This window comes from Aptenodytes forsteri, unplaced genomic scaffold, assembly GCF_000699145.1.
Source record: "Aptenodytes forsteri isolate BGI_AS27 unplaced genomic scaffold, ASM69914v1 Scaffold180, whole genome shotgun sequence".
NCBI lineage: Eukaryota > Metazoa > Chordata > Aves > Sphenisciformes > Spheniscidae > Aptenodytes > Aptenodytes forsteri.
Window position 1 is genome coordinate 1,387,352 of NW_008795486.1, and position 25,961 is coordinate 1,413,312.

The 25,961-nt window shown below is 40.6% G+C and overlaps 1 protein-coding gene across 1 annotated transcript in view; it reads right to left on the minus strand.

The window, feature by feature from the left end:
* The window catches only part of DLG2 (discs large MAGUK scaffold protein 2), a 1,087,547-nt gene that overhangs the window by 912,734 nt on the left and 148,852 nt on the right, over positions 1-25,961 (minus strand). Inside the window, exon 4 of the mRNA XM_019472611.1 lies at positions 15,052-15,150. Within this exon, the coding sequence (XP_019328156.1) occupies positions 15,052-15,150 (99 nt within the window). The remainder of the gene's footprint in view (positions 1-15,051; positions 15,151-25,961) is intronic.

Here is a 25,961-nt window from a genome sequence, read left to right on the forward strand (position 1 = left end):
TTATATCTGCAGCTCTCCACTGCTGTGCAGTAGTATTAAGACTAACCATATCTGCCTGAGCAGTTAATTGAACATTTTCTTTTCTCAGTTTATAGAGCTGTTCATAGAATTATGAAACAAATCACCCTTCTCCTTTCATAGTTAAAACCAATCTCAATAAAGACATCTCCCTAAGATGAGCAAATTATAATCTAATGAAATCTATTGAAAATTTCAGTTGCACTAAACAAGGTCAATGCTCGGAAGAAACGAAATGTCACTCAGAAATGGAGATCAAAGTAATTCCCTTCTATTCCTGCTGCTGCCATAGAGACCAAGGGAGGGAGAAGAGGGGGAAGAGATTTAACAGACTTAATTCTTCCTGAAATTTATAATTAACTACAAGGGAAAAGGGACAATTACCATATTTCTAAAGAATAAAGGAGAAAAAAGTTGAGCTTTTGACAAGATATAATTACAAGACATTACATATGCAATGCACATTGGTTTATTCTGTGTAATTTTCTTGAGACTCCCCCCCAAAAATGATTTTTTTTTTGTAGAAAAGACAACACGTCTCATCAGTTTACATTCATAATGTTTGAAATCCAAAAGCTAGAGGCTTACAATAATTGTTCCAAAATTTAACATTGGTAAATAAAGATTTGAAATAAATACTCGGATACACTCCCCATCTGTCAGACATCTATGAGTATGTTCTCCAGCAAAGATAAATGCTAATCGATGAAAAGGATCTTCCTGCTCTTCTAAGACTGTGCAGTTTAGCCAGCAGCCAACCCATAGTCCTCAAGTACCACTTCAGAATAGAGTTTACTAAATTACATGTAAATTGCATGGATTCAGCACCATTACACTTTTAGGGTCTGTCAGGAAAACACCACAGTTTGAAGTGCTCATCAGCACCTAATAATGACTATAGAAAAAGATTTTGATTTTAGCTAAATGTGAATCTCGGGGGGTGGGGGAATCATTATGTTTCCTCTGTTTCGGGTTTGTTATAGCCAGGAAATTCAGCACAAAAAAACTTAGTTACCCAGTTTATGATTTCAAACTACAATGATTCAAAGCCTCAAGTCTTGCAAAGAAAAAACAACAAATGTTGCCCAGCTCTATTTAGCACTATTAACAATATGCAGGCACATAGAAATGTGAGGGATTTTTTGTTTCATATCCAGCTAAATTTAAATCAGATCCTCATGCAGTGTAGCTCTCTACAGCTTTGCTGGCTTTGGTAAGATTATACTAGCCTACAACACCTGAGGTACTGGTTCAACCTCAGTATTTATAACTAGATTTATAATTTCCTAATTTTGGGACTGACTCTACAGCCTCTCGGACACATACAGCTGATCTTGTAGGAAGCCCCACAAAATAAATTGAACCTCATCCTCTAAGTATATACCTTTTTAAAACTCTATATTGAGTTTTTTCAGATTAACACAATATAACTGGGGGGCAGGGAGAGAAACAGGCCTCTTTTCTTCAGTAAGGCCTATTACAAAAGCACTTCAGCATAAATAAATATTCTAAGTATTAGCTATTTGCATTGTCATCAGGCCCCCATAATCAATAATCCAACTTAACCTCATAGCGGATTCACCTCTGCAAAGTGAGACCAACAGCTGGCATATAGTGTGTGGACCTGCTCTCCACTTCCAGCAGATGACCTGATCTGATTTACCATTCTGCCCTGCTGAGAGCATCTCAGGACTGGTTTTGCTGCTGCTTTAGAAATAGGCTGAAACAGTGAGGTCACTCCGGTGGTGCCACCTCCACGTTTTTCCATTCTTCAGCCAAATTCTAAAAACACCCTTTAAATCAACTGGGTTGGCGCTGGGAGTCAACTGTGTTGGCTAAATGCTGAATGAGGGTTTCCCCTCACTTGGGGAATCCACAGTATCCTGCTGGGACACAAGACCTGCCCTTACCTTTCCCAAGCATGGCACACTATCAACAGGGATTTATAATGATATACTTAATGTAGACTGGTAGTTTCAAAGTCAAATAGCCAAGCCACAGCAACTCCTCATTCACAGTGATGCTACTGAGGAGGATGAGCTCTGAATTTTGCCTTGTTTTCTATGTTGGGACTGTGGGGAAAGGAAAGCTAATGCTGACAAAAAGACAAAGTGCAAACTTTATAGATCTTCTCTGCTTTACTCTTAACTTCATGCTGAAAGTGGGGTGATGAGTGTGTGGAGTGGGCGAGACCTGTAGAAGAGTCATACCATACCCAGGGTCTAAGCCAGATGTTGGTCCCCTACTTGATCGCAGTGGCTTCTTATTTTCCACGACCATTGCACATATTGAGAGTTCTGCTCCTACATCTGTCAGAGTTTTGCCTTAAGTGCATACATTGGTGTCCCCTGTTCCAAATATATTGCCGGATGAGCAGAACAAAATAGGATAGACAGATGTTTCTGGCTCCTGGCAACTTTGCCAGTCAGAATTGTACACATTCAACCTTGGTATGGGTTAACAACATAAACAAGCATATCACCCTACTTCCCAGCACCACTGCAAAACAGTTTTTTCCTTCCATCTCTATTTCATTCTTTTAAACACTTGAACTAAATCCTCAGCAAATGTGCTGGATGGAAAACCATAAAAAGAGAGATATTGTTAATTTACCAAACTAGACTAACACAGAATTTAAAAAAACCTAACAAACTAAAACCAAACCCCCAAACTTCTTCACTAGTGGAATGAACTGAGTCTTTCATTAACTTAAAAAAACCCCCACAAATATACAAGATCTTTTTTCCGTTCACATGAATAATCACATTTTCATTTAGTTGTCTGGTCCCACAGAGGTCAGTGACACTTGAATTTAACAAAGAACCTGGGTAGTGAGTGATCCAGCTTAAACTACTACAGAGTTAAGTGGAAGCTGGCAAAAAGAATCTCTAAGTAGTTGTTGCAGAATTTTCAACATTCTGATGACAGAAATTTATGTTTGTAACTAACAAAACCAACAAGTTCAAGCTGGGCATTCTCCCTGGGTCTGAAGGTGGTCAGTTCTCTTGTTTACAAGCTGGAGGACACAGCTCTGTGTCACAGGAACCCTACTGCTGCCAGTGCTCAGTGCTGTGAACTTGGGAGTTAGGCAACAAACAGCAAGTAATTTAGGTTTTGTGAATAAATTGGGATTATTTTATTTGGTGTCTAGTCTTCGTGTACATCTTTGCAAGCTCTTCTCAAAACACAGAAGCTTTCAGGTGATAAAATCTGGGATTTTAAGCAAACCTCAAAATAGAGCTCCCAAACAAAACAAGAGGTGACACCAGTGGCAACCAACACTGACAGTTCTTGGGGCCATTACTAACGTTAAGGATAATAAAACATTAGACTAGATTGCCCAGGAAGTTTTAAAATCTCTATCCTAGGAGAAGGTCTTTAGCTAGCCCTGCTTGTGGCAGAAGACTGGATGGCCACTTGTAGTATTATTCAATTATCTTTTTTTTTGGTGCTGTGATTGCCAGCTGCAAGTATCAGAGCCTGAATCTGACTCCTTGAAATCATGAGATTTAAAAAAGAAAAATACCTTTTGATTTCCCTTCATTGGCCTTCTGGGTTTTAAACCTTTAGAGTTTCCACCTCTGAGCTCTCCTTTGTAGCAACAAGGGCCAGAAAGCTTTTGGGTTTTTTTCCCAGGGAAAGCTGATCATCTTTTCTAAGCCATCTGACACCAAGAACTGGGGCAACACAGAGCTATCTATTTTCTTTTTCACCAGTGGCAGCCACTGTTGTATTCATAATTCTGTAAAAGGCAGAAGGATGGAAGGAGAGCTGATAGCTAGGGGAGAGGACAGCATGTTGCCTCTCACTGTTGGGAGGCACTGTGGGAATGTTCTTCCTTTTCAAAAACTCCTGGTGCTCCCACTGGGATGGAGTCTTGACCTAAGTTTTATTTATACTGAATTCTTCCTAATGATAAAATAATGCCACAAATTAACATGCTTTATGCCACAGTAAAAGAAAGAAGCTATGCTGGGAACATGATCAATTAAAATAAGCTAGGAGACCATAAGAAGTCCTCCTTGACTGATTCAGCATTTCCTAAGTCAGGGGTTCAGAAATGCATGAAAACATGAAGGAAATAAAAAAGGAGAGGAAGAATTTGTACAAATTAATATCTTAAATCTTTCCTAAACATATCTTACATTTTGGCTGCAAAAATAATGTCAGTAGGATTTAACATTTGGCAAGGTACATCAGAAATTAATTTTATTAGATGGCGTCTTTCACCATATAGAGTTCAAAGCAGGGTCTTTAGATCCATTGTACATAATCTACAAGGGCATATTCACTCCACCACAACATTTATGTCATTTTCTATGGACTGGAAATACTGAAAATTCCAGACTAAATTTAATGACCATGTGTTAAAAATGTCCACTTTTTAAACAGTGTTCATCTTTTGCAGTTTAAATAGCATTCATCTTTTACTCCCTTTTTATTATTTATAAGATCTGAAGAATAAAACTGATGTATTTACTCCCTCTTGACATTAAGATCCACTTTTCCAAGAATGAGAATGGCAATTATTTGCACAAATCAGACAAATGGATATTCAAATAAGGGTAATTAACAGATCTGAGGCCAAAAATGACCATACTCTTGCTCTGTAGAATACATACTTATTGAAATGAATTTTTAAAAAATCTCAAAAGTTCTGAAAAAGGCCTGCTCTTATTATATTGGTGAAAATTGGCACAAACAGATGCCATAAAAATTTTGTAGGTTTAAAGGAAGTAGAGTTACTCCAATGCACAATAAAGCAAGTAAGAGCAGATTATGGATCAATACAATATAACATCACTGGTGCAGTTATTTAAATATGGCACCAAACAAGATGAGGAAATCAACTGTAATTTATTTGGCTTCAAGCCTTTGCAATATGAAAGTGTTCTGAAACTAGATTTTTGCCATTATTCAGCTCAATTACATATGTTAATATGGTGTTCCCACGCGCATCCAAATAGCAGGTCACCTACAATTCACAATCCTATCTCATACCAACATCAAAGTTGGCAGCAAAGACTGAATATCTAGAGTTGAATATTTGAGGCTTATATGCTTGACTTTCAGCTCATTTCAGCCATTTAGCAGTGGATTCGAGAGACAGAAAAGCTGGGAGGAAAAATATTGTGTGTAGCTGGAGTTGGGAGCCCTGCTCAAGGCAGCAGCAGTAGTGAGATGATGGTGAATCCACATTTGTTATTGCCCAAAAGGCCCTGGGAAAATGTTCAGTGGAAACTTTCAGGACCAATTCATAAAATAAATAAAGCGGTGTCTCTTGATATGTACAAAAAAGACACTGGGTCACGTTCTTCTCCAAGTTATACCATCTCAAAAGTAGACTTATTCCCCTGTCCCAAATCCAGTTACTACACACCTCCTTGCCAAACTCTCAAGGCCAAGGATGGTTGCGATTGCAGATCCCCACTGTACCACCAGACACCCAGAAGTAAGGCTAATCGCAGCTCTTTTTTTCAACCTTCCTGATTATTTTCAATTGGAAAGCAACGTCTGGGAGTGTAATTTGGATGTTTAGCATGATCCTGCATCCAAGCTTTGTACAGCGGTGCTGCATCACTGCTGCTGAGAGCTTTTCACTGGTATTGCATCAACGGGCACCCGCGGGTGCCTCCGCTCTGGTCCAGGGCAGGTTGAGGAAGTAGTCTCAGATCCAGCACGGCTTGCGGGAGCCAGAAGGACCTGAAAAGAACAGGAGGTGAATGAGGCCACAGAAGGAGCATACGCTCCTTCTGTGGCCTCATTCACCTCCTGTTCTTTTCCAATATGGGTTTCTCCACCGGCAAGATGGGAATGAGAGCTCGCATCTGTTCCCACGGTTCCACCGCGCTCCCTGCTCTCTGCGGCGGCCACCCGCCACCCCTCGCTGCTGTCCATGGGTGCCCAGGGTGTCTCCTCCTGTCCTTCTCTGTGTCATGGATGGGGGTCCCCATTTTGCATGGCCATGACGCAAAAAATGACAGCAATGATGACGGCAGTGCTAACCGTTGGTTTGCCTTATAATTTACGCAGCCTTCAGGTGTTCTGGCTACCCCAGGCATTTTGCAAGTCTTATGGAAATGATGACATTCATCAAAAATAAACCAGGACAGGGAGCAACTGTGCTGAACCCCAATGTCTGGACTTCCCCTGGTAACTACTCCTTATAAATACTATCACCATGTGCAAATGCAGTCACAAACATGTGGTGAGCTGCCTGTCCTGTAGCAACAGAAAAGGAGTTCCCTGATCATCTCCCTGTCATTTAACATTAAGTTAGCTTGCTAAGTTTGAGGACATCTCAAAGAATCATTCAGCTTATCCCTACCCTAGAGCTTTAAGTCAGGAATTTGTCTTAACTCGGGAAGTGTCCTTAACCCCAAAGTCCTTAGCCTGCCACCGTTGTCATGGATAAAAAATTGTTTACATGCACGTTTGGAGATAATTATTTAGAAGGACCATTCCCAAACAGTCAGGTTAGATCTAACATCAGTATAAGAGTGCTGAATTGGGACCAAGGCATTTTTATTTTTCAGGCCTAGAGATGCAAAGTAAGCTATGTTTTTCCCCAAAAGAGCCACAATAAGACACAAGAAACTTGCATCTCTCCAATCAGAAACATCATGACTATCTAAACTACATCTGATTGGCCTCTTTAAAATCCTAGGACCTATATAATGCCCCCCCTTTTTTTTTTTATTCTTAAGTTTACAGAATAAACTGATAAGCTGAGAAAATATGTGCATTATACCATGTATTCTGAAAGTGCTCTAGTAGCTAGAGATATTAATAGACACAAGCATAGGCTAAGATAAAATATAAAATCTCTTTCCTTTTGCTAGTAAAAATAAGTAAATTACATATCATTTAGGAAGTGATATAGAAGCAAACTGCATAACCTACAGAAAAAGAGAACAAAATGCTCATTGAAGCAAAGCTTATTTATCACTTTATCTTGCAACCTGACACAGTACATGCTCAATCTATTTAATTACAGGAACAGAAAAATAGCAGAGAAATATGTACACATAACAGCAATGTTTCCAGTCCTACCTTGGTCGTGACAATGCACAGACAATCCATTCTGTAAATCTCCACAGGAGTGTATGTAAATCATAAAAACAAATCAGCAAGGGTGAGGAAAGGCTTTTGAACAGCATGAACAGAACCGGAGGCTTGAATCTGCACAGCCTGCTTTTCCAAGTGGGGCCCTCATAAGAAACTCGAGTCCTCCTCCACAATGCTAAAGGCAGTCATGATGCTCACAGGGATCAGAAAACCCACTAGAAATCATCTCAAGCAAAACTTCCAGGTGGCTTATTAGGCTTGATTGCTGCATTGTTCAATCTGTGATCAAAATATTCTGTTGAATGGTATGCAGCCTTCTAAATGGGAAGATGAGAACCACAACAAGCACAAAAGAGCAAAAGCATCACATTTCAGCCCTGGCTCTGGTTTCACAATTCTGATCTGCTGTTTCAGTATACCCATAAGATTTCCTTTGCCAAGTCTCTCTCTCTCTCTCTCTCAATCTCTCTCCCTCTCGCTCTCTCCTTCCCTGGCTCCCTCTCTCACTCTCTCTCCCTCTCGCTCTCTCCTTCCCTGTCTTTTTTTTTCCTCCCCCCTCTCGCTCGCTCTCTCCCTCCTCTTTTCTACTAACTCCGAGCAAGCACAACACACACAACTATCGGGCCCATCTATCACAGCACTGTCACTTCTCTGCCAAAACAACTGCTTTGGGTTGTAAGGGGTTTTATTAAGAGCATGATTCCTACAAACGCATATTGCCTGAAGTGCATGATTGAAACATGAAGGTGTGTGCGAGAGCTCATGCGTCACATCTACAATCGCTCAGAATTACTAGGTCAGATTCGGATTCAGGAAGTGAATATAAATAACAGCTGGATAAGGCGAACTTTCAGAAAGTATAACAGAAAATAATCAGTCAGGGGGAAAAAAAGGGAATTGCATATTTACACATGCACGCAGGTCTGTGAAGTGCAACAGTGATATAATTATAGTTTACCATCCACGGAAAAAAAACCCACATTATATACATTAATCAAAGCTACAGAGGGGCACCTTTTTTTTTCCCCCACTTATGACAAATACATCAAAGTTTTATTCAAAAGAAAGCACCCCGAACAACGGAGCTTAAAAACTCCTTAAGTTCTCTCCCAAACTTTTTCTGCATCTTTGACAGATCCACAGACTTAATCGATTTATCTCATGTTCTGTATGCTTTGCTCAGAGTTTTACAAACTATTTAGCCCCCAAAACCCTACCTTTCTTGCAGTGATGCTGGTGCAGAGCTTGCCTTTCAGGTGTCTTACATGAATCATTCTGAGTTAGAAAGCTCGCTGTCAGCTCTTAAAGTCTTCCCTCTCTTATAGATAGAGGAAGAGAGAGAGAGAGAGAAGAAAGAGGGAGGGAGAGAGAAAGAGACACAGAAGGGGAAAGATATGTAAAATGAAAGCTCTGGCCAAAGAGAGAGGAAAATCAATGCTCCTATTCACTGGAAAAAAAAAATACAGCCAACTGGACTGTTGACAGCAACAAGAGGAAACGTCTAGACACCCATACATTACAATTCACCTTTTCAACACACTGGACAGCACAATTCCCCCTGGGTGCTTTGCTAAGGATCTCTCATTCTCACTCAGAGCTAAAACATGATTTCAATAAAATAAGCCTTTCCAAGAAAATAAAAGGATATTTAAGAGTCATCTCTCTTCCATAAACTACTCAGGTTATAACCCTAATATCCTTGTGATTGCTAAAGCAGCAAGAGGCTCAGTAAATGACACACATTATTTTGCCAAAATGAGGTCACTGCTACCAAAGTTACAAAATCCATAGTGAATCAGATATGTGGTCAGAGAGCAACCAACCCTCCCCCAACTATTAAAGTCTTGGTGGATGTAACATCTTAAAGAGAAAGTCTCCAGAGCACTTAACGACTGTGTCTAAAACTTTAACTCACTCTGAGCAACCACATGTGCACAAAACAAACTTCATTTGTGTTTACAGGCTGCACTGGAACCTGCAAGTTTTCTCCCTACTGAGGTTTAGTCCAGTAGCCAAACAGTCAGACAGGTTTATTATACTATAGAATGTATGAAACAGGGAACTTTTCAAACATCTTTGAAGTAAGAACCAATTAACCATCTACTTAAGAACAAATTAACCCATTAAGATGGTCTAACCTAAGCCACACTTGTGCTCTAAGCATAAGCATGATAGGGTAAAAGGGAATTCAGTCAACTCTAAAATCGGGAGATATTTTAACACTTAGATGTAAAGCATCCAACAGTTTGTTCTCTTCCAATTGGTAGATTCAAGCTGATCTAGTAAGGTGTGAAATATTTCCATACATATAATTACCTAATGACTTGGCTGTAAAATTTCATATCATACTTGAAACTGGCATATGGGGATATATTTTTAAATTGGTCTCCAAGGGCAGGATCTGTAAATGCTTCTACTTGTAAGTAACTTTACTCCTGTGAGCTGGTCCCAGTGAATTCATGATCCTATTTACAGTTTATATGAAAAACAGAGGGTTTGAACCCTTTGAGGCTGTTTAGGTGAACAATGTGATTCTGGGAAAATCAGGCTCCATCAGTGTTCCTAAAAGCTTCCTCCTGCACTCCTCCAATTTTTGAGTGTCACCTCCTTCCATAAAATGTACCAATGCACATTGAACAGCACAGGATTTGCCCGTGTGCTTCCCAAGCTTAGAGCATCGTTGAGCAGCATGGCCTCTGAAATACTGCCACCTGCTTTTTACCCTCAGGATCTCCTGCAGCCCCAGACAGAAGAGACCCATGGTTCTGGGGACAGAGACCCCAGCTCCATCCTTCCACGGGCTCATTTTCATTGCCAGGGGTCCTGGTCATAGCTTCTAACACACATCTGTCAATGACAAAGTCAGGGCTGCAGTATGGGAACAGATGACTGTCAATGGGTCTCCAGTGTTTCTCCCAAGTATACGGTTCCTCATTTTCATTAACTACCCATCCCAAACCCAAAAAAGAAGCTGAGCTGCTCCATTTTCTTCCTCCAACTAGATACTTTTTCCATTTATTTTTTCTCCCCAAGCATAAGATTTTCAAATCCTTGGCACTGCTTTACCCTTCATTAGCAACATGTCCTTCTGCTCTAATTTCTGCAGGTCATATTGCTGCTTAGTTCTATTTTTTTCTCTGCTGTTCCAGCCTTCGTGTTATCTGTACATACGATCATGATTGAAACCTACCATAGAAAGACTTGACCCAAAAAACAAACAAATTGAGAAGCAGCCATCTGGGGTGAAAAGAGATGGTTTATAGTTGCTCATAGTTGATTTAGATGGTCAAAAATATTCTCTGCGATGAGCTCTGACTCTCGGGAAGCCTTAATACAGGAAAAATAACAACTGTTTTCCACTGTGATACCAGCAGCTCTGCAGACCACCACGTGAAAACCACTTACCCAGGTGACTGCTTCCTTCTCTTCTGATTTTACCAAGGTTCCTATTTTTAAGTCATACAAAAACAAATAATATGAGGTGAGTGGGTGAAATGTGATGGTCTGTATAATGCAGTAGTTTAGACTGGACAATTTAATGCTCCTTTCTGGCACTAAAATCTTCACTATATCCAGGTACTTCCACTGGGATAACCAAAGCACAGGGCTTAATTAGGCAGTTTTGTTTAGAACCAGAGCCTGTAACATCCAGCTGAACTGAATATTTGTAAAAGCAAGTTTCTGTAAAACCTAAAACCAATAGGAAGGATTCTACGCTTTTTTAAAATCTCTCATGACACACCTTTTCAAACAGTTCTTAAATTCTTTTGAAACCCAAATGTTATAGAGCAAAAAGTGTAAAGAAGAAACTGATTCTTTATAAAAAGCAAAACATGCTTCATTGTTATCTCTAATTCAAACAGTAGAAGTTAGGAAAAAAAAGAGTACTAGGTCTCTAAGTTTTGGAGTAGACACTAAGAAAGGAGACATCTACCAGACTGCTAACATAGCATTAGTAATGTCAGCATCTTGCAAAATTTAGCCAGTGACTATTTAGAGCTCTATGCACCTACACAGAGAACACATAAACACACATCCTCTTACAAATGTGGAGAAAGATTTATTTACTCCTAATGTATCTTAAATTGGGTACTATGGAGTTGATGGTATTAAATTGCCAGTCTTTCACATGGGGTTATATTCTCTTTCTTCTTTTCAGGTCCTATATTGCGCGCAAACAAGCTATGAGTAAATACTTTCCTGATTATGTCTCTTCCAAGAGGCCAATTGATGTAGTCATGAACTACATAGTCTTTATGGTCAGAGCTCATATATACCACTTGAGCCCAGTTCCAGCCAGGTTGCTGTGCATCACAATTGGTTAGTTAGTAGGTTAACACCGAGATACAAGTTAGCTAAGTAATTATATGCTAGAAGGGAAAATCTCATGAGACAGCCTCTTTATTAGGGCTGGTTTGTGCTACACAAAAAAAACCCCAAAAATTAGAAACTACTAATCTTGCAGATCCTGGATATGTAGTTAGAAGCTATATTACAGATGAAATGTCAGAATAAATTCTGCTTCAGCCAGGAAAAGAAGTTAATACAAATTTCAGAAGGTGTGAAGTTCTGTATACCTTAGTTGCTAAGAATTTTAATGCAGTTCCCAGATTGAACCAGAAGCCCATGAGTGCTGGTGTTAAAGGGAAAATCTCATGAGACAGCCTCTTTATTAGGGCTGGTTTGTGCTACACAAAAAAAAAAAAACAAAAAATGAGAAACTACTAATCTTGCAGATCCTGGATATGTAGTTAGAAGCTATATTACAGATGAAATGTCAGAATAAATTCTGCTTCAGCCAGGAAAAGAAGTTAATACAAATTTCAGAAGGTGTGAAGTTCTGTATACCTTAGTTGCTAAGAATTTTAATGCAGTTCCCAGATTGAACCAGAAGCCCATGAGTGCTGGTGTTAATTTAAAGATCAACAGATTAGCAGTTCTGCCCCTCCTGACTGCATCAGCCCTAACAGCAGCAGCTCTGCAACTGGCCTCAGGCCCATGAGAGTCTCAGGCAGAAGCTATATCAGGAATCATTCCCTTCTCCCGTGCATGGCAAATTTCATTGCTAGTTAGCACAATCAACGTTGGAGTCCTGACCAATTTCTCTGGCTGGCAGCTTTCTCAAAGAAAAGAAAAAGACAATTTTCTGTCCCATAGGGTAGCACAGACCTCACTGCTCTGAGCCCTGTAGTTAGATGTAAAATGCGTGCGGGGAGAAGTGAAGGCTGGACAGGCAGCTCCACTCATTCATCACAAGGACTCCACACCCAAGTGGCCACCGTGGCCCCAGGCTCAACAGCCACAGAAAAGTTTGTTTTCTGCTTCACAGCTGTGGAGGGGATCCCCTCTCTTCCTGCCCCAAGCACATGCCCAGCTTACCATCCTTTTATTCAGTACGTGGGAGCTTACATCACTTTAGCCAAGCGCTGCCCCAGCACTCAAAAGCAAGAAAAAAGCTATTTTTGTTTTTTTAATATACAACATGCACTTCACAGGCCCCGTTTGCTGAGGGCCTTGTTGTAATACCTGGCCCCTGGCTGCTGCACCTGGTGGTGTGTAATGTCATTTGCCTCCAAGGGTGCTGAGTGGGACAGCAGGGTCGTTGCCTCCGTTCCTCTCCAGGAGTCAATGTAATCAAAGGATCACAGGATAAGTGACAATGGAAAGGACCTGAGGAGGTCTTCACTCCAACCTCCCGGTCAAAGTAGGTTCAGCAGTGAAGTCTGATCAGGTTATTCAGGCCTTTATCCAATCTGGTCTTGAAAATGTCCAAAGATGGAGACCATGCAACCTCTCTAGTAGTCTCATTCCCACAAACTCACCAGCTTACAGATGTATGAGAAGGGGGTGAGGCAAGCTGGGAACAGAGTATGACTTGTAGGGTTGTAGGAAACGCACATTCCTAATCACAGGGTGTGGAACAGAGGATGGGGAAAGGTTCTTGAGCCATCCTACAGCTCTGAAGGGCCTTGGATAAGCTAACCTTTTGAAAGCTCTGCAACCTTCATCAATTTAAAACTTATGCCTAATGTTTTATGCGTCTATTATTTCCCATACAAAGCCATAATTGTTTTCTCTTGCTTCCCACAAATCCCTTATTCAGAATGAAACAGAAGTGCTTCAGTTACAAATGCTCCACTGGCTTTATGTGGGCTGGGGTGCTCTGCAATAGAAACACACGGTACTCAAGGGCAATATGTCCTGAAGTGGCTCTCAGCTCTCGAGATCCACGGTGAATAAAAAGTCCATTTTAATTCTTGAGCGTTCTGCCCGGGGAAGTAAATCTAACAACCAATTGATCATCAGCAACTGAAAATCTCTGGTGCATATGTTTAAACATGTAGCCAGTCCTAAATAGCTATGTGTCACTGTGATAGCAGCGTGCCACTGACACTCAAGCACAGTCACTTGAAAAAGAAATCAGACAAAATGACTCTTTCAAATTATCTGACACACTAAACCACAAGTTCCAGGAAATGAAAACAAAACATTTGCTATCTGCTATCCCATGGTACTGGGAACTGAAGAAAATACCACTCACAGCTCTGAATGTCTTAGAGTTTGGGAAGGGAATTGCAAATTTTTGGAGTTTACTCTCATGTACGCTTTGTGCTGGAGAGCTACAAACAGCATGAAAAGGGAGTATGTAGAGTTGCTGATGGAGAAACACTGAGTCCAGGAGTTCACAGTATCATGACTCCAAGTAGGGAAGACGGCATGTTGTTCAACTGGGCATTCATACTGGAAATGATGTTGTGAAAATGGGCTGAGATCCACTACATCCCATGATTTCTACAACATCCTCACAGACACAGTGTATTTAGGGCATGTATCAAGCTTTTGATAATTCCTTGTTTTGGGGAAATAATTTCCTCCATAAATATAGGGGCAAATTTCAATGAGTATACATGGTTTTGTATTTCAACTCTCAAGTAGCACCATGGTCCTATACGGTACAAAAGTTATCTGACCAACTGGGAACACAGCAACACAAGAAACTCAGAAAGTTATGCTAAACAATTAGTTCTTTAGATCTTGAAAAGTTAACGAACAGAGAAATTGAGTTAGAAATGTAAACAAAGCCCATGGAAAAGCCTTAGACAAGAGGAATAATCTGCAAGTTTCCACTGTTAGAAACAACTATCGCTGAAGTCTACGAGGTATCACATAAGCATGCCAACTCAGTTAATGTCTGTTTTCTTTTCATCATGTTTCCAGCTTGCTAACTTTAAAAGAAAACTTAATAATTTTCTTTCACTTAGAAAAGAAAAAATACACAATGCCTTCAAGGCTGAAACTCTACATAATAATATCTAAGCCCAAGAAAATTGTTCCAGCCAAGTTGTGAACCTATGAAAATAATGGAGATATTATAATGAAACACTTATAACTTCACCATTGCAAGAAGCAAGACTGTTGCAAAGAGAAGTGTAACATACCCCCTTACCACAGTCATGAAGTCATACTGCTTCGTGTATTTTTCAGCGTAGTTTTATGATAGGTATCCTTAGACTGCCCATACAAAAATCATCACTTCGCTGACATTCATATTCTTCCATACTGACTCCAGACAAAAAATAAACTACAACGCACACTGAGACAGTGAAAACACCTGGAATAAAATTTACTAACTGTGCAACATCTTGGACTTAAAAAATACACTGAAATGAAAATATCTGGAGATCAGCAAACCTGTAGAACCATCACCGATATTAACAATATTTTTACATAAAAATAAAAAATAAATCCTGCCTAGGACAGCATAAAATGCACAGGGCTAGTAAAATACGGCAATAAATTGCAACCATAAGCCTCATTTGAATGTGGTAATGTACATGCAGTCATTAAGCAGCAAAAAAAAAATTACTGCAGGAGCTCAAATTCAATATATTCTACACATTTCACCTCCAGCAAAACTTGACTAAATAAGGATCTCATTCTCCGTCACAAAAGAGTGGACCATACCTTTGTCTTCATGTCTACCACATAATTTTCAAAAGTCTGGTTCTCCTTATTGTGTTCACCACATTGTCCAGATCCTTCTGATCCATTGGAAGCTACAGACTGAGAGAGGGAAAAAAATCAAATAAAGTAGCTGAGATGTGCACTATAATTCTGCTACACTTACATGTAAAGATTAGCATGCACATACAAAAGGGTAGCCTGAATTCAGATAAATATCAGGTGGTTCATACATAAGATTTTCACCTCAGTGTTTTGTCATGCAAAAATTTCTGGGTTTAATCTTATAGCCACTCTCATGGAAGTCTGTGAAAGTCTTAATAGGCTAAATCTACAAAACGATGCTTATCATAATCTCTAGTTGACTTCAGAAGGCATTCAAGGTGCTCTGCAGCTCTCAGCATCAGAACATAGAGATAAGGAAGGAAATCAGTGCCCTGCCAAAAAGGCCTGCGGACAGTAACAGGGTTCTCATCTGGAGTAGCTGCAGGAATAGATCTCCTTACAGCACCAACCAAATTACCTGGTTTGTTTTCTCATTTCTAATTCATGACATTCTCCTAAGTGACATATTTTTGAAAGAGTTTCATACTTGTGTAGTAGCCATATTTGCAAATCTTTTAAATTCAAATGCTTTTTTTGTTCCCTTTCCTTCATTTACACCGATTTCAATCTTATATTCCTTACAGAAAACCCTCATAAAACACACAGTATTTTTTCAAATAATATCTTTAATAGAAGATATAGTAAAAGGCTATATTTGGTTTTTCAATTTTCCTGTTGGAAATCTAATATAATATTGTAGATTTTGTATTGAGACAATAAATATAAATGACATCTCTGATTACAATGCTCTGTCCTGCAAAAATGTGCTTGAAGAGTTAGCCTTTGAATGAAACATGATGACTGCCACTAACTCGGATCTCAGAAAATTTCTGGGCACTTTGCAAGAGCACAAACAGGAAAGCAGAGTGAATTCAAACTGAGTACAGTGTCTCGTATCTGTCGGCACTGAGCATCACAGCCTCTGTGAGTGATTTAGACCCATCCTTTTTTAGCCTGTGCACCAGGAGTGCAGTCAATTTTAACACAACAGGCAAGAAATTGTTAGCATTTTAAGCAGACCTACCATTGCCAGCACAACTTAGAAAACAACAAGCCAATGCCACAGGAACAGCCAAATCACATCCACATGTGCAAATGTTTTCTCCTCCGATACTAGATTGTTTATTTAGGGCTCCGTCCAGCAAAAGACTGAATGCTGGCCCAAATCCAGCCAACTACTTAGGCACGTGCTTTTAACTTCACTGGAACCAATGGCATTAGTCCTGTGCTCCAGTTAAGAATGCGTTTGAATATTGGATCAGGCCCAGAAGCTCAGCGCTACATGGGGCTGAGCACACAGGACTCTATGCACGTCCTCTCTAAAGTTTTAGCTTCTCTAACACACTCGCAGTCACGGAGAACCATGCATTCCTTCATCCTGCTCTTATCACCAAAGGCTGTTGCAGATCCCTCATTTGCAATCTGGAAGGGAGGAAGGGATAGCAAGGCAATGGGGCCAAAATTATGCAGGAGAGCAAGGAACTGAACCCAGGTCTTGCATCTTGCCTTAGAGCCTACAGAAAATCCAAGCAACTCCCGAAGTGTTTCTTTCGGGAAGGGAAAACTGGTTTTACAAGAAGCAAAGAGGCATGCATAAAAAGTTTCATTTCACCTTTACTTTCTTTGAATACCTGACATAAGTGTTTTCCATTGTTATTATTTACAGGCAACAATATAAACTATGCAAATCAATATAGTATTTATTTGCTTTAATCATCAAGACCAAACGCTGCCTGACCCTAAAGGAGCTAAGCTTCTGCGACTTCTCAAAAGGGGTTTGACAATTTTCCACAGAAACTACAGACTGTATGGTAGCATTTATCAAATGAGTGCAGCTGCAAAATTGGATATGGAACTTTAGTTTGTTTATCTTTTACATATTTTTTTTCCTCAAATTTTTCACCACTAGCTGACTCCAATATTTTGAAAGAACATAAAACAATGTCATAAGATGCTATGAAATGTTTCAATTGTTTTCCTTAGGGAAATGGGTCACAGATTAATTGTGAAGAGCAGCAAACCAAGGACATGAGGAGGGTACAAACAGCTCAAGTAAGAGTAATTGCAATAAATCTGGAACATCTCTCTGTTCCAGTGTATTAAGGTTCAATAAGCATTAGCAGAATAATATATGGTTCCCAAACTTGAACAAAGTATACGTTAGCAATCCATCTGAAAACCAATAGTCATTTAACTTTGTGTTTTGAAATAAATGGGACTGTATAATGCAAGAGGCAAAAAGGATACTTGCTGTGTGTTGTGATAGAGTTATTAAAAACTAGCATTCTTGGATCTGAGTCTTTTCTTATTCTTGATTACATACAATCCTCCCTTTAGAGGCTAACCAAAAGCCTATGCTGCCTAAAATTGTTTGTACACTTTATATCCAAGAGCTGCCTGCCCATGCAAAATAAGTATTTTAGCAACACCTCATTATTCCTGAACCGTGGAGGTCACCATGAGAAGCAGAACTGGCAGCCCCAGGGTGACACAGTACGAATGCAGTGGAGCACGTCCACCATGCTCGTACCTCCTTGTAGGAGGTTCTGGAAATAATGACTTCAAGCTTGAATTAAAACCACTGACCAAAGTCCAAACTTTTTATCTGTATCTAGAAAGCTGGTAGTTGGAACAACTCTATCTTCCTCTTCACAAAAGAAAATATTATCGTATTCTTTTCAAGTTGGTCAGAAAATGAGATTTTACAAGCAAATGTTGCAAAAGCAGATTAAAACTTCACTTGGTAACTTTGCTCACGTGGGTAGTAACCATGAGAATCGTAGATCACACCAAAAGAAATCTTCCAATTTTGTGTATAATTAATGCTAATCTATTTAGATTATAATAAACAGGGACTATTTAGACTGTAATCTCTTCAGGGCAATGTCTCTCTCCTTGTGCAAACTTACAGCATTATTTAAATGTTTATTAATAAAATAGTAATCACATTAGCTACCTTGTTAATTTTATCTAATTTTAACAGTGCTCAGCAAAGCTTTTCTGTGCCTATAACACATCTTTCCTGTAGCTTATTAGGACATGCACAGTTGTCACAGTCAACCATCAACAAAATTCTTGCTGATATTTTTTTTGCCAAAGTACACAGTTATGCGTTATGAAAGACTTGTCACTGGTTCCACTTTCAGCAGGCAGCATGTTCCAGTTCATGTCTGAGCCAGCAACCAGCCAGAAGGAGCATCTGCCCTCACAGGCAATTATGGCAATATGGGGTTTCCAAGAGTTCCCACAGGAGGTCTTCCTATAGCAGCCAAGCCCTGTAACAGTGGATGAATTCTCCAGTCTATTGTATGGCTCCAGAATTTATACCTCATATATCAGTATCAGATACTTGCAACCGTCCACAATAGTTACAACATGTTTACCTCTCGGAGTGAGGCCCAACATTGGGAATACAAAAAAATAATAAACATACATGCAAACATTACTCTGCTCTTCCATGCTCTTGGATGTTGCTGCCAGGACTTTGAATTTATTTACACACACCTGTATGGGATATTTTCTAAGGCACATATACCGCTTTGTGGCTAGAAAATTATCGGCGTTGCAAAGGGACCAGGAGCGCCGGTGGGAGTGTGGGGGAGCTACAGTCCATGAGCCTAAATAAATCTGCAACTGCCTTAGGGTTCAGAGAGCTAATGCACCTTCTCCTACGGCCAGCAGCTTAGTGAATGCTCTCCTGTGTGCTTTTAGAGAGACAAATTCAAAACAGACGCTGATCTGAGACCTCTTTTGGCGCTTTGTATCACGAATTGGTAGCTCTGCTCCGGTCCCATGAGAGCCTGTAGATAAATGCCAGCTTGCCCCCAACGATTTACATTAAGCGAGGAAAGGTATAAAAAAACAGTGATCTGTTAACTTTTGGATGCCAATATCATCTTGGTAATCAAATGCTCCCAGGAATATATAGTGCTGAGAGATAATGTTTTTATTTAATTAACTGTTTCAAAAGTAAGCATTTTAAAAAATCATTAGAATATTTAAAAAGCTACAGGGGGGAAGTAAAATACAACACGACATATGCTGGAATTATCCATTTTACAGGACATTGATGTAAATTAATTCATTTAGCAGCTATGCTGGAGTAGGAAGCAACCTGAGCTGAACTGAGATGCACAGCAGGATACTGATACTAGCAAAGAACGCAGCACACCTCTACGCCGGGGTACAGCCAACCCCGCTCGTGCTCTGCTCAAGCCGTGCGTGAACTAAAACTGGACGCAAGTCAAGTTCACCCTTTGCAACATGCCAGCAACAGCAAGAACGCCCTCTGTGTCTGTGATCTCTCCACCAAGGTACAGCACCTTTTTGCTGTACCTAGGCAGAGTTGACAGCTCTCCTAAATGTATTGTGAGCATCTCGGTTTCAGCTCCTGCTGCTGACAAGCTTGGACCACAAAAACAAAAACCTAAGAAATTGTACATCTTGGACAGTTTGTGGAAGACAAAGCACCGTTGGGGACTTGAAGAGTTTTTCCCACAATGCCATGCAGAGAAATAATCCTAGAGACCATAAGATGTGCTTTCCTTTTTCTGTACCATGCTAGTCCTATTTCTATGCTTCCTAAGTCCTTATTACAGGAAGAAATGTCATTCAGTAAATTTTTTGGCAGGAACTAACTTTCACTGATATCACAGATGACTGAAAACTCAGACAATCCCAGAGCAGGCCATGTTAGAAACTAAAATCAGAAATATAATCCCGCAGAAGCCAGGCAGAGTTTTATTTGCTTAAGCTGGACCTAAATTTCAGTCCAGAAATAATATAGCAGAGCTCTCTTCTTGTCCACAAAATCCTTTAAAAAAGAAGGTGCCTAATCAAGTGTTTCTGAAGGCCTTTAGAAAAGCATGGTTCAGTATCCCCAGCTGAACGATTTAGTCATCAGAAAGGATTTTGTTTGTATTTCCACATTAGGGTTTCTGGTTCATTGTTTGAAGACTTCAAGGTTTGCTCAGTCTCTGCAGCTCTCTCAAGTCAGGGTGATGTTGCAGGTTGCTACGAGGTCTCATGGCCAAACCCTGTAAGAACGTCACCGCAGTCCATTCTGCACCAGTCTTCCCAATATGACCAGGAAATGTGAATGCAAAAAAGAAAAATATACATTTGGGCATGGATTTTACTCACAAATTGCACCATGAGTGTTTGATTTTTTTTTTTTTTTTAAGTTATTGTATTTGGAAGTGAGCATAAATATCACAATAATATTTATTTTACCCTGGGATTTTTATAATTCCACTTTAGCTAATATGGATTCAACCTTTCAGAAGATTTTATGACAGACTTAAAGAGTGTTAGAGCTCAGGAGCAATTATGTGGCTGCGGGCTTGTGTTTCAGAAAGGTCAGGATCTGATTTAATGCTGCTCCACCCTCCTGTAAGCTAGTCTTGCTTTCAGTGTGTTTCTGGATGTCAGAATGTCAGTAGCGAACTTTGCATTTGCTCATCCCCAATACAGATTTGACCACCCGTCTAAAAGCTATCGTCCGAGCTACCAGTTACTCAGTAGTCGCTTTGGCTGGGCTAACGCAAAGTCTATACTCAAACCCGATGTCCCTGATTATCCATATCATAATTATCCAGTTGCACTGTGACTCCGGTCTGGGGCAAGACAGTTGACTTTCCAGGCAGGAAATTCAGGCAGGGAGGAGACACTCTCTCATGCTTCAGCTTTTCTCCTCCTGGACAGAGAGTTCAGATGAAGCTGGCTGGAGTCAGTTGGCTCCACAAACTCAAGCCTTGTGACCGACCAGAAGACACACCCAGGAGCTTCATCCTGCTGCTCCAGGCTCCATCTCCAGTGTCACGCATGCAGAGCTTTATTTTCAGCTGGGCTACAAACCAAGGCACTCGTGTGCCTCCTGTTCCAGGGAGCACAGTGTCACTAAGGTCACACAGTGGTAGACTCTGCCAAGTGCAATGCTTAATGCAGTGGGGAGGGACCATGGCACTGTGCAGTGAGCAGAGTCCTTGCAAACACAAGCCTTGCAAGGGCTGTTGCTCAGGTAGAGCCTCTCCCCTGCTGACACCTGGCACACCAAATACTGGTGGTTGGAAGGATCTGCTGACCTGCCGCATGTGGCAAAGAGGAAAACTGAGCAAAAAGAGCATTGCAAAGATGAGCCCTGCTGGCAAGGATGAAGAGACAAATGATCCACAGTTCAGCTGCCTGAGAATGAGACTCAAAGCATGAGACTGGACAGATTGGTTACAGTTTTCAGGCAAAGACCCACCCTTGCTGTAGCTCCACGCCAGACATCTATCCACATAAGAAATCGAGACAATTAACTTATGTATGGCTGAGTTCTTACCCTGATAGACTATTTTCCAAAACATTCTCGGCAACAGTGTTACCAAGTGCCGTAGGTCAAATTCAGATGCCTCTGAACACGAGAATGAATGAGATGAAAACTTTAAACAAATAAATGCATTTCCCTCAGCTCACTGGGACTCAGTCAGATCCTGACGCTCATTCTCCCCATTCCTTACCTTTCAGCCATCAGTCTGCACTTTGCTGGGCATAAAGAAGATGAAATATGAAGAGTAATTTGGGATATTAAAGATCTATTTCTTTCAAATAAAGCAGAAGCTATTACTGAATTCTCCTGAAGGCTGTAGGAAAAGGACTAGAAAAATTAAAAGGCTGAACATAATTAATGAATGCTCATTTAGAATTGGCTATCATACAACATCTTGGAAGCTAAATTTACAGCTGAAGAGGGCAGGCTCTATGCAGAAACAGGCTCTGGAAGGAGCTCCATGTGCAGTGTCAAGCTGGGGGGAAAGATAGGGAGCTGTGGTTGCAGGGAGGTCCCTTCAAGCATGGAGCGATGACACCTGCCAAAAGCCCCTCCAAGCAGAAAGGTCAGCTGCAGTAAGAATAACATGTTAAAGCACATGGTTTGATTCCAGTTGTGTCCATCTGCATACATTTTACTCATTAGCTTCAGTGGAGTCCCTCCACATTTAAGCCTGTATTAGTGAAATCACACTCTTGCCCTGAAAATACAAGCGGACCACAGCTGGAAGCAAATGCAAATACTTGGAAGCAGAAAACAGAAAGTCATTAATTGTAAGAGAAAACATGACTAATGATTTTAAATTAAATAATATTTCCATGATATTTTAATTAGCAAGGATAATGTTTATTTTACTTACATAGAAGTTCTGGATACATAAATTCCAACCTACATATTTCAGTTGCCATAACAACTTGATACATTTATTCTCTCGTGTCATTTTTTACTGCATCAGTGCGGCTTTTTTCTTTAAACAACCAAAAAAAAACCCCAACTGCTTTGTTTGCTACGATAACACAGTATTTTTTAATTATTTTTTTCACATTTAATTCTTCTTGAAACCAATATCTTTTCTCTCCAAAGTTGTTCACAGCACAGTGTGGGAATTTCACTGCCAATTCCAGGGCTCAGTGCTGGGTTTGCCAGAAATCCCAAGGATATGTACAGCCCTTTAGCTCAAACTGCTACTTCAGTGGTCCCCCTTAGGACACTAGTCTTGTGGCTTGAGGTCAAGATCTTAACAGGAGACCTACACAGTAACAACCCCCAGTTGGTACATTTTGAAAGAAAAGAACTAAGTGCAATCACAGTAACAACCCCCAGTTGGTGCATTTTGATGGAAAAGAACTAAGTGCAATGGCTCCTGTGGACTGCCTTGGCCTTTGGGGGCAGCTCTTCATTTACTGCTAACTAAGATAGCCTCCACTTTGGTCAGGAGAGCTATGATGATTGCTTTCAGATGACTATATCCCTCTTAGTTCTCAGGAGAACAAGAGTGTGCACATGTGTTAACACACACAGTTTAGGACAAGATCTAGCACTATATTTTTACTAGGACAAGCCTCGTATCTCTTTTTGTTTCTGATCATACCATTCCTCATTATAAAAATTATATGTAATATGTTAGAGTAAGGAAAAAAAATATATATATTAGAATTAGGGGGGGGGGTATGTTTCCCCTTTTCCAGTCAATGGGAACTTCACCAGACTGCCACAACTTCTCAAATACGATGGATATTGGCCTAGCAACTTCATCCGCCCGTTCCTTCAGGACCTGCGGATGGATCTCATCAGGTCTCATGGACTTGTGCACCTTCAGGTGCCTTAGATGGTCTCAAACCTGATGTTCCTCCACAGTGGGAGAACATGATGCACTGCAGGGCCATAGCAAATCCAAGAATAGAATCCAGTCTCCTGTCTCCACCACTGGCCCTGTGCTGGTTTTGGCTGGGATAGAGTTAATTTTCTTCACAGTAGCTAGTATGGGGCTGTGTTTTGGATTTGTGCTGGAAACAGTGTTGATAACACAGGGATGTTTTCGTTATTGCTGAGCAGTGCTTACACAGAGTCAAGGCCTTTGCTGCTTCTCACCCCACCCCACCAGCGAGGAGGCTGGGGGTGCACAAGAAGTTGGGAGGGGACACAGCCGGGACAGCTGACCCCAACTGGCCAAAGGGATATTCCACACCATATGACGTCATGCTCAGCATATAGAGCTGGGGGAAGAAGAAGGAAGGGGGGGATGTTCAGAGTGATGGCGTTTGTCTTCCCAAGTAACCGTTACGCGTGATGGAGCCCTGCTTTCCTGGAGATGGCTGAACACCTGCCTGACGATGGGCACTAGTGAATGAATCCCTTGTTTTGCTTTGCTTGTGTGCGTGGATTTTGCTTTACCTATTAAACTGTCTTGATCTCAACCCATGAGTTTTCTCACTTTCACCCCTCCGATTCTCTCCCCCATCCCACCGGAGGGGAGTGAGCGAGCGGCTGTGTGGGGCTTAGTTGCCAGCTGGGGTTAAACCACGATAGGCCCAAACAGTCTCTTCCTATTTACACACATCTCCAGAGAAATTACAGAGGAGGAAACTACCCACATTTCACTTGAGATGAAATTTTGTGCCCATTCTTCCCAGAAATGGCGAATTTAAGTCAGTCTACTCAATAGCAGTAACAAAACCAGTTCCATTTTGAGAACAGGACTGATATGTCATAAAATGATACTTAGGAAGACCAAAGGTGTTTTACACTAATGCAAGGATATAAAGCCAGTATTAAAGACAAGAAAAGAAAAAAAAAAAACACGCAAAATCAAAACCCTGGAGAATATTGTAATGACTTTTACTTCTCGGGATAGTTTTGCTTGAAGCATCCTAAACCTTGGTATAGAAGAATATTTGTTTCAGCCAGAGCCATAGGGAGGGGAAGTAAGCAGTGGCTGTCATTACAGTGGCAGGCTGCCTTGCTAAGTCATGGCTGCTGAGCTACACAATCATATATACTCATGCTGACATGCAAAAATACTGCAGCTAAACAAAACCTTTGGCAAAACACAGTGCCATCTCTTCATCCAGCTTCCCTCCTACAGAGCATTACAAAATGCTTTGCACCAATATATATAAAAGGAAAAGTACTCAAAAGGTAAGTTAAGTGGAATGACTCAGGTCATTAAACTGCAGAATATGTCATCATGCTCCCTAAATGTTGATAAACAGATGATGATGTGAACTGAAAGGGAAAACAAATATTCCCTAAATACTTTGCAGAAGGTTGGGGCTCCACAGATCTGCCAGACAATTTCCTTTGTGACAACTGTCATGAGCTAAATGCTGGATAAGAATCTGCCACTGCCTAATGGAGAGATGGCAGAATCCTGTGCTTCCATATGAAGACTCCAAGAACTATTAATACTAGCCATTGCCCAAGGTTATTAAAAAATTATGGACCATACAGGGATTTTGGCTTCTGTGAGCTTGAGGTTGTAGAAATACAGAAGTATAAAGGCAGCTGTAGCTGCATTAAATAAACATCACTGTCAACTGCATCGTGAGAAAAGAAGCAAATGCCTCATGTACCAGGCAATGCCAAGGGTGGTAGGGAGGAAGTCTCCTAGACCATGTAATGCTCCTGCCACACATACTACCTTATGTAGCCCGTATGGTTCATGCATGTCCCCCTTGGGTTCCTACAGGGACCAGGAATCCTCCAGAGCTGCCAGCTGAAGCTGCTATTTCTTTATTTGAGAAACTGTGCCCTTGTCACAGCTCACTGACACCGAGGTGCAGATGACACTATCAGAAGGGGAGCCTGGATGAGGCAATAAATTCAGTCTCATGAAAACTGTCTCTGACTCTGTAACACCTCATGCTAAAGCTGTCTGCTACTTTCTGCCTTTGAAATGTGTCTAGGCAGCTTAGAGAAGTCTTTCTCCTTTTTGTTGGGATGTATCTACCATCAAGGTGGCTGACTTGGGTAGAGATGTGCATATAGACTTGGAGGAATGCCAGATGAAAAACTTACCGGAAAATATTTGAAAATATTTTCACTGTTGATGAATATTTGTTTGAAACATCCCAAATCACCTTCATGTACTAGGTATCCTACAACCTCACTTCTCATTAGAGGGGGCTCAAATTCCAGTTCTGGTTGTACTCAGAAGTCTCATAAAAACATTGATGTTTGTTAATGTCAACAGCACACAGCTCTCTGTGCTATGCTTTATACGTAGCCCATTCTTTACAACCTATTGCATTATTACTACAAAGTCAGCTTCACATTTCACCAGCTTATAACCAAAGCTGAAGTTAAACAAGATCATCTTCTTAATACTTGTTTGTACAGACTTAGTAAAACAGGGTTCACAAGAGGTGCCCCTAAAAGCAATGGTCAATTCTAATATTGCACTTTTCAAGGTTACTGGCAAAAGTGCAGTTTCTACTATTAAGACAAATATCTGCAGTCAGTGATGTCATTTCATAGTTTGGAAACATCACAATGC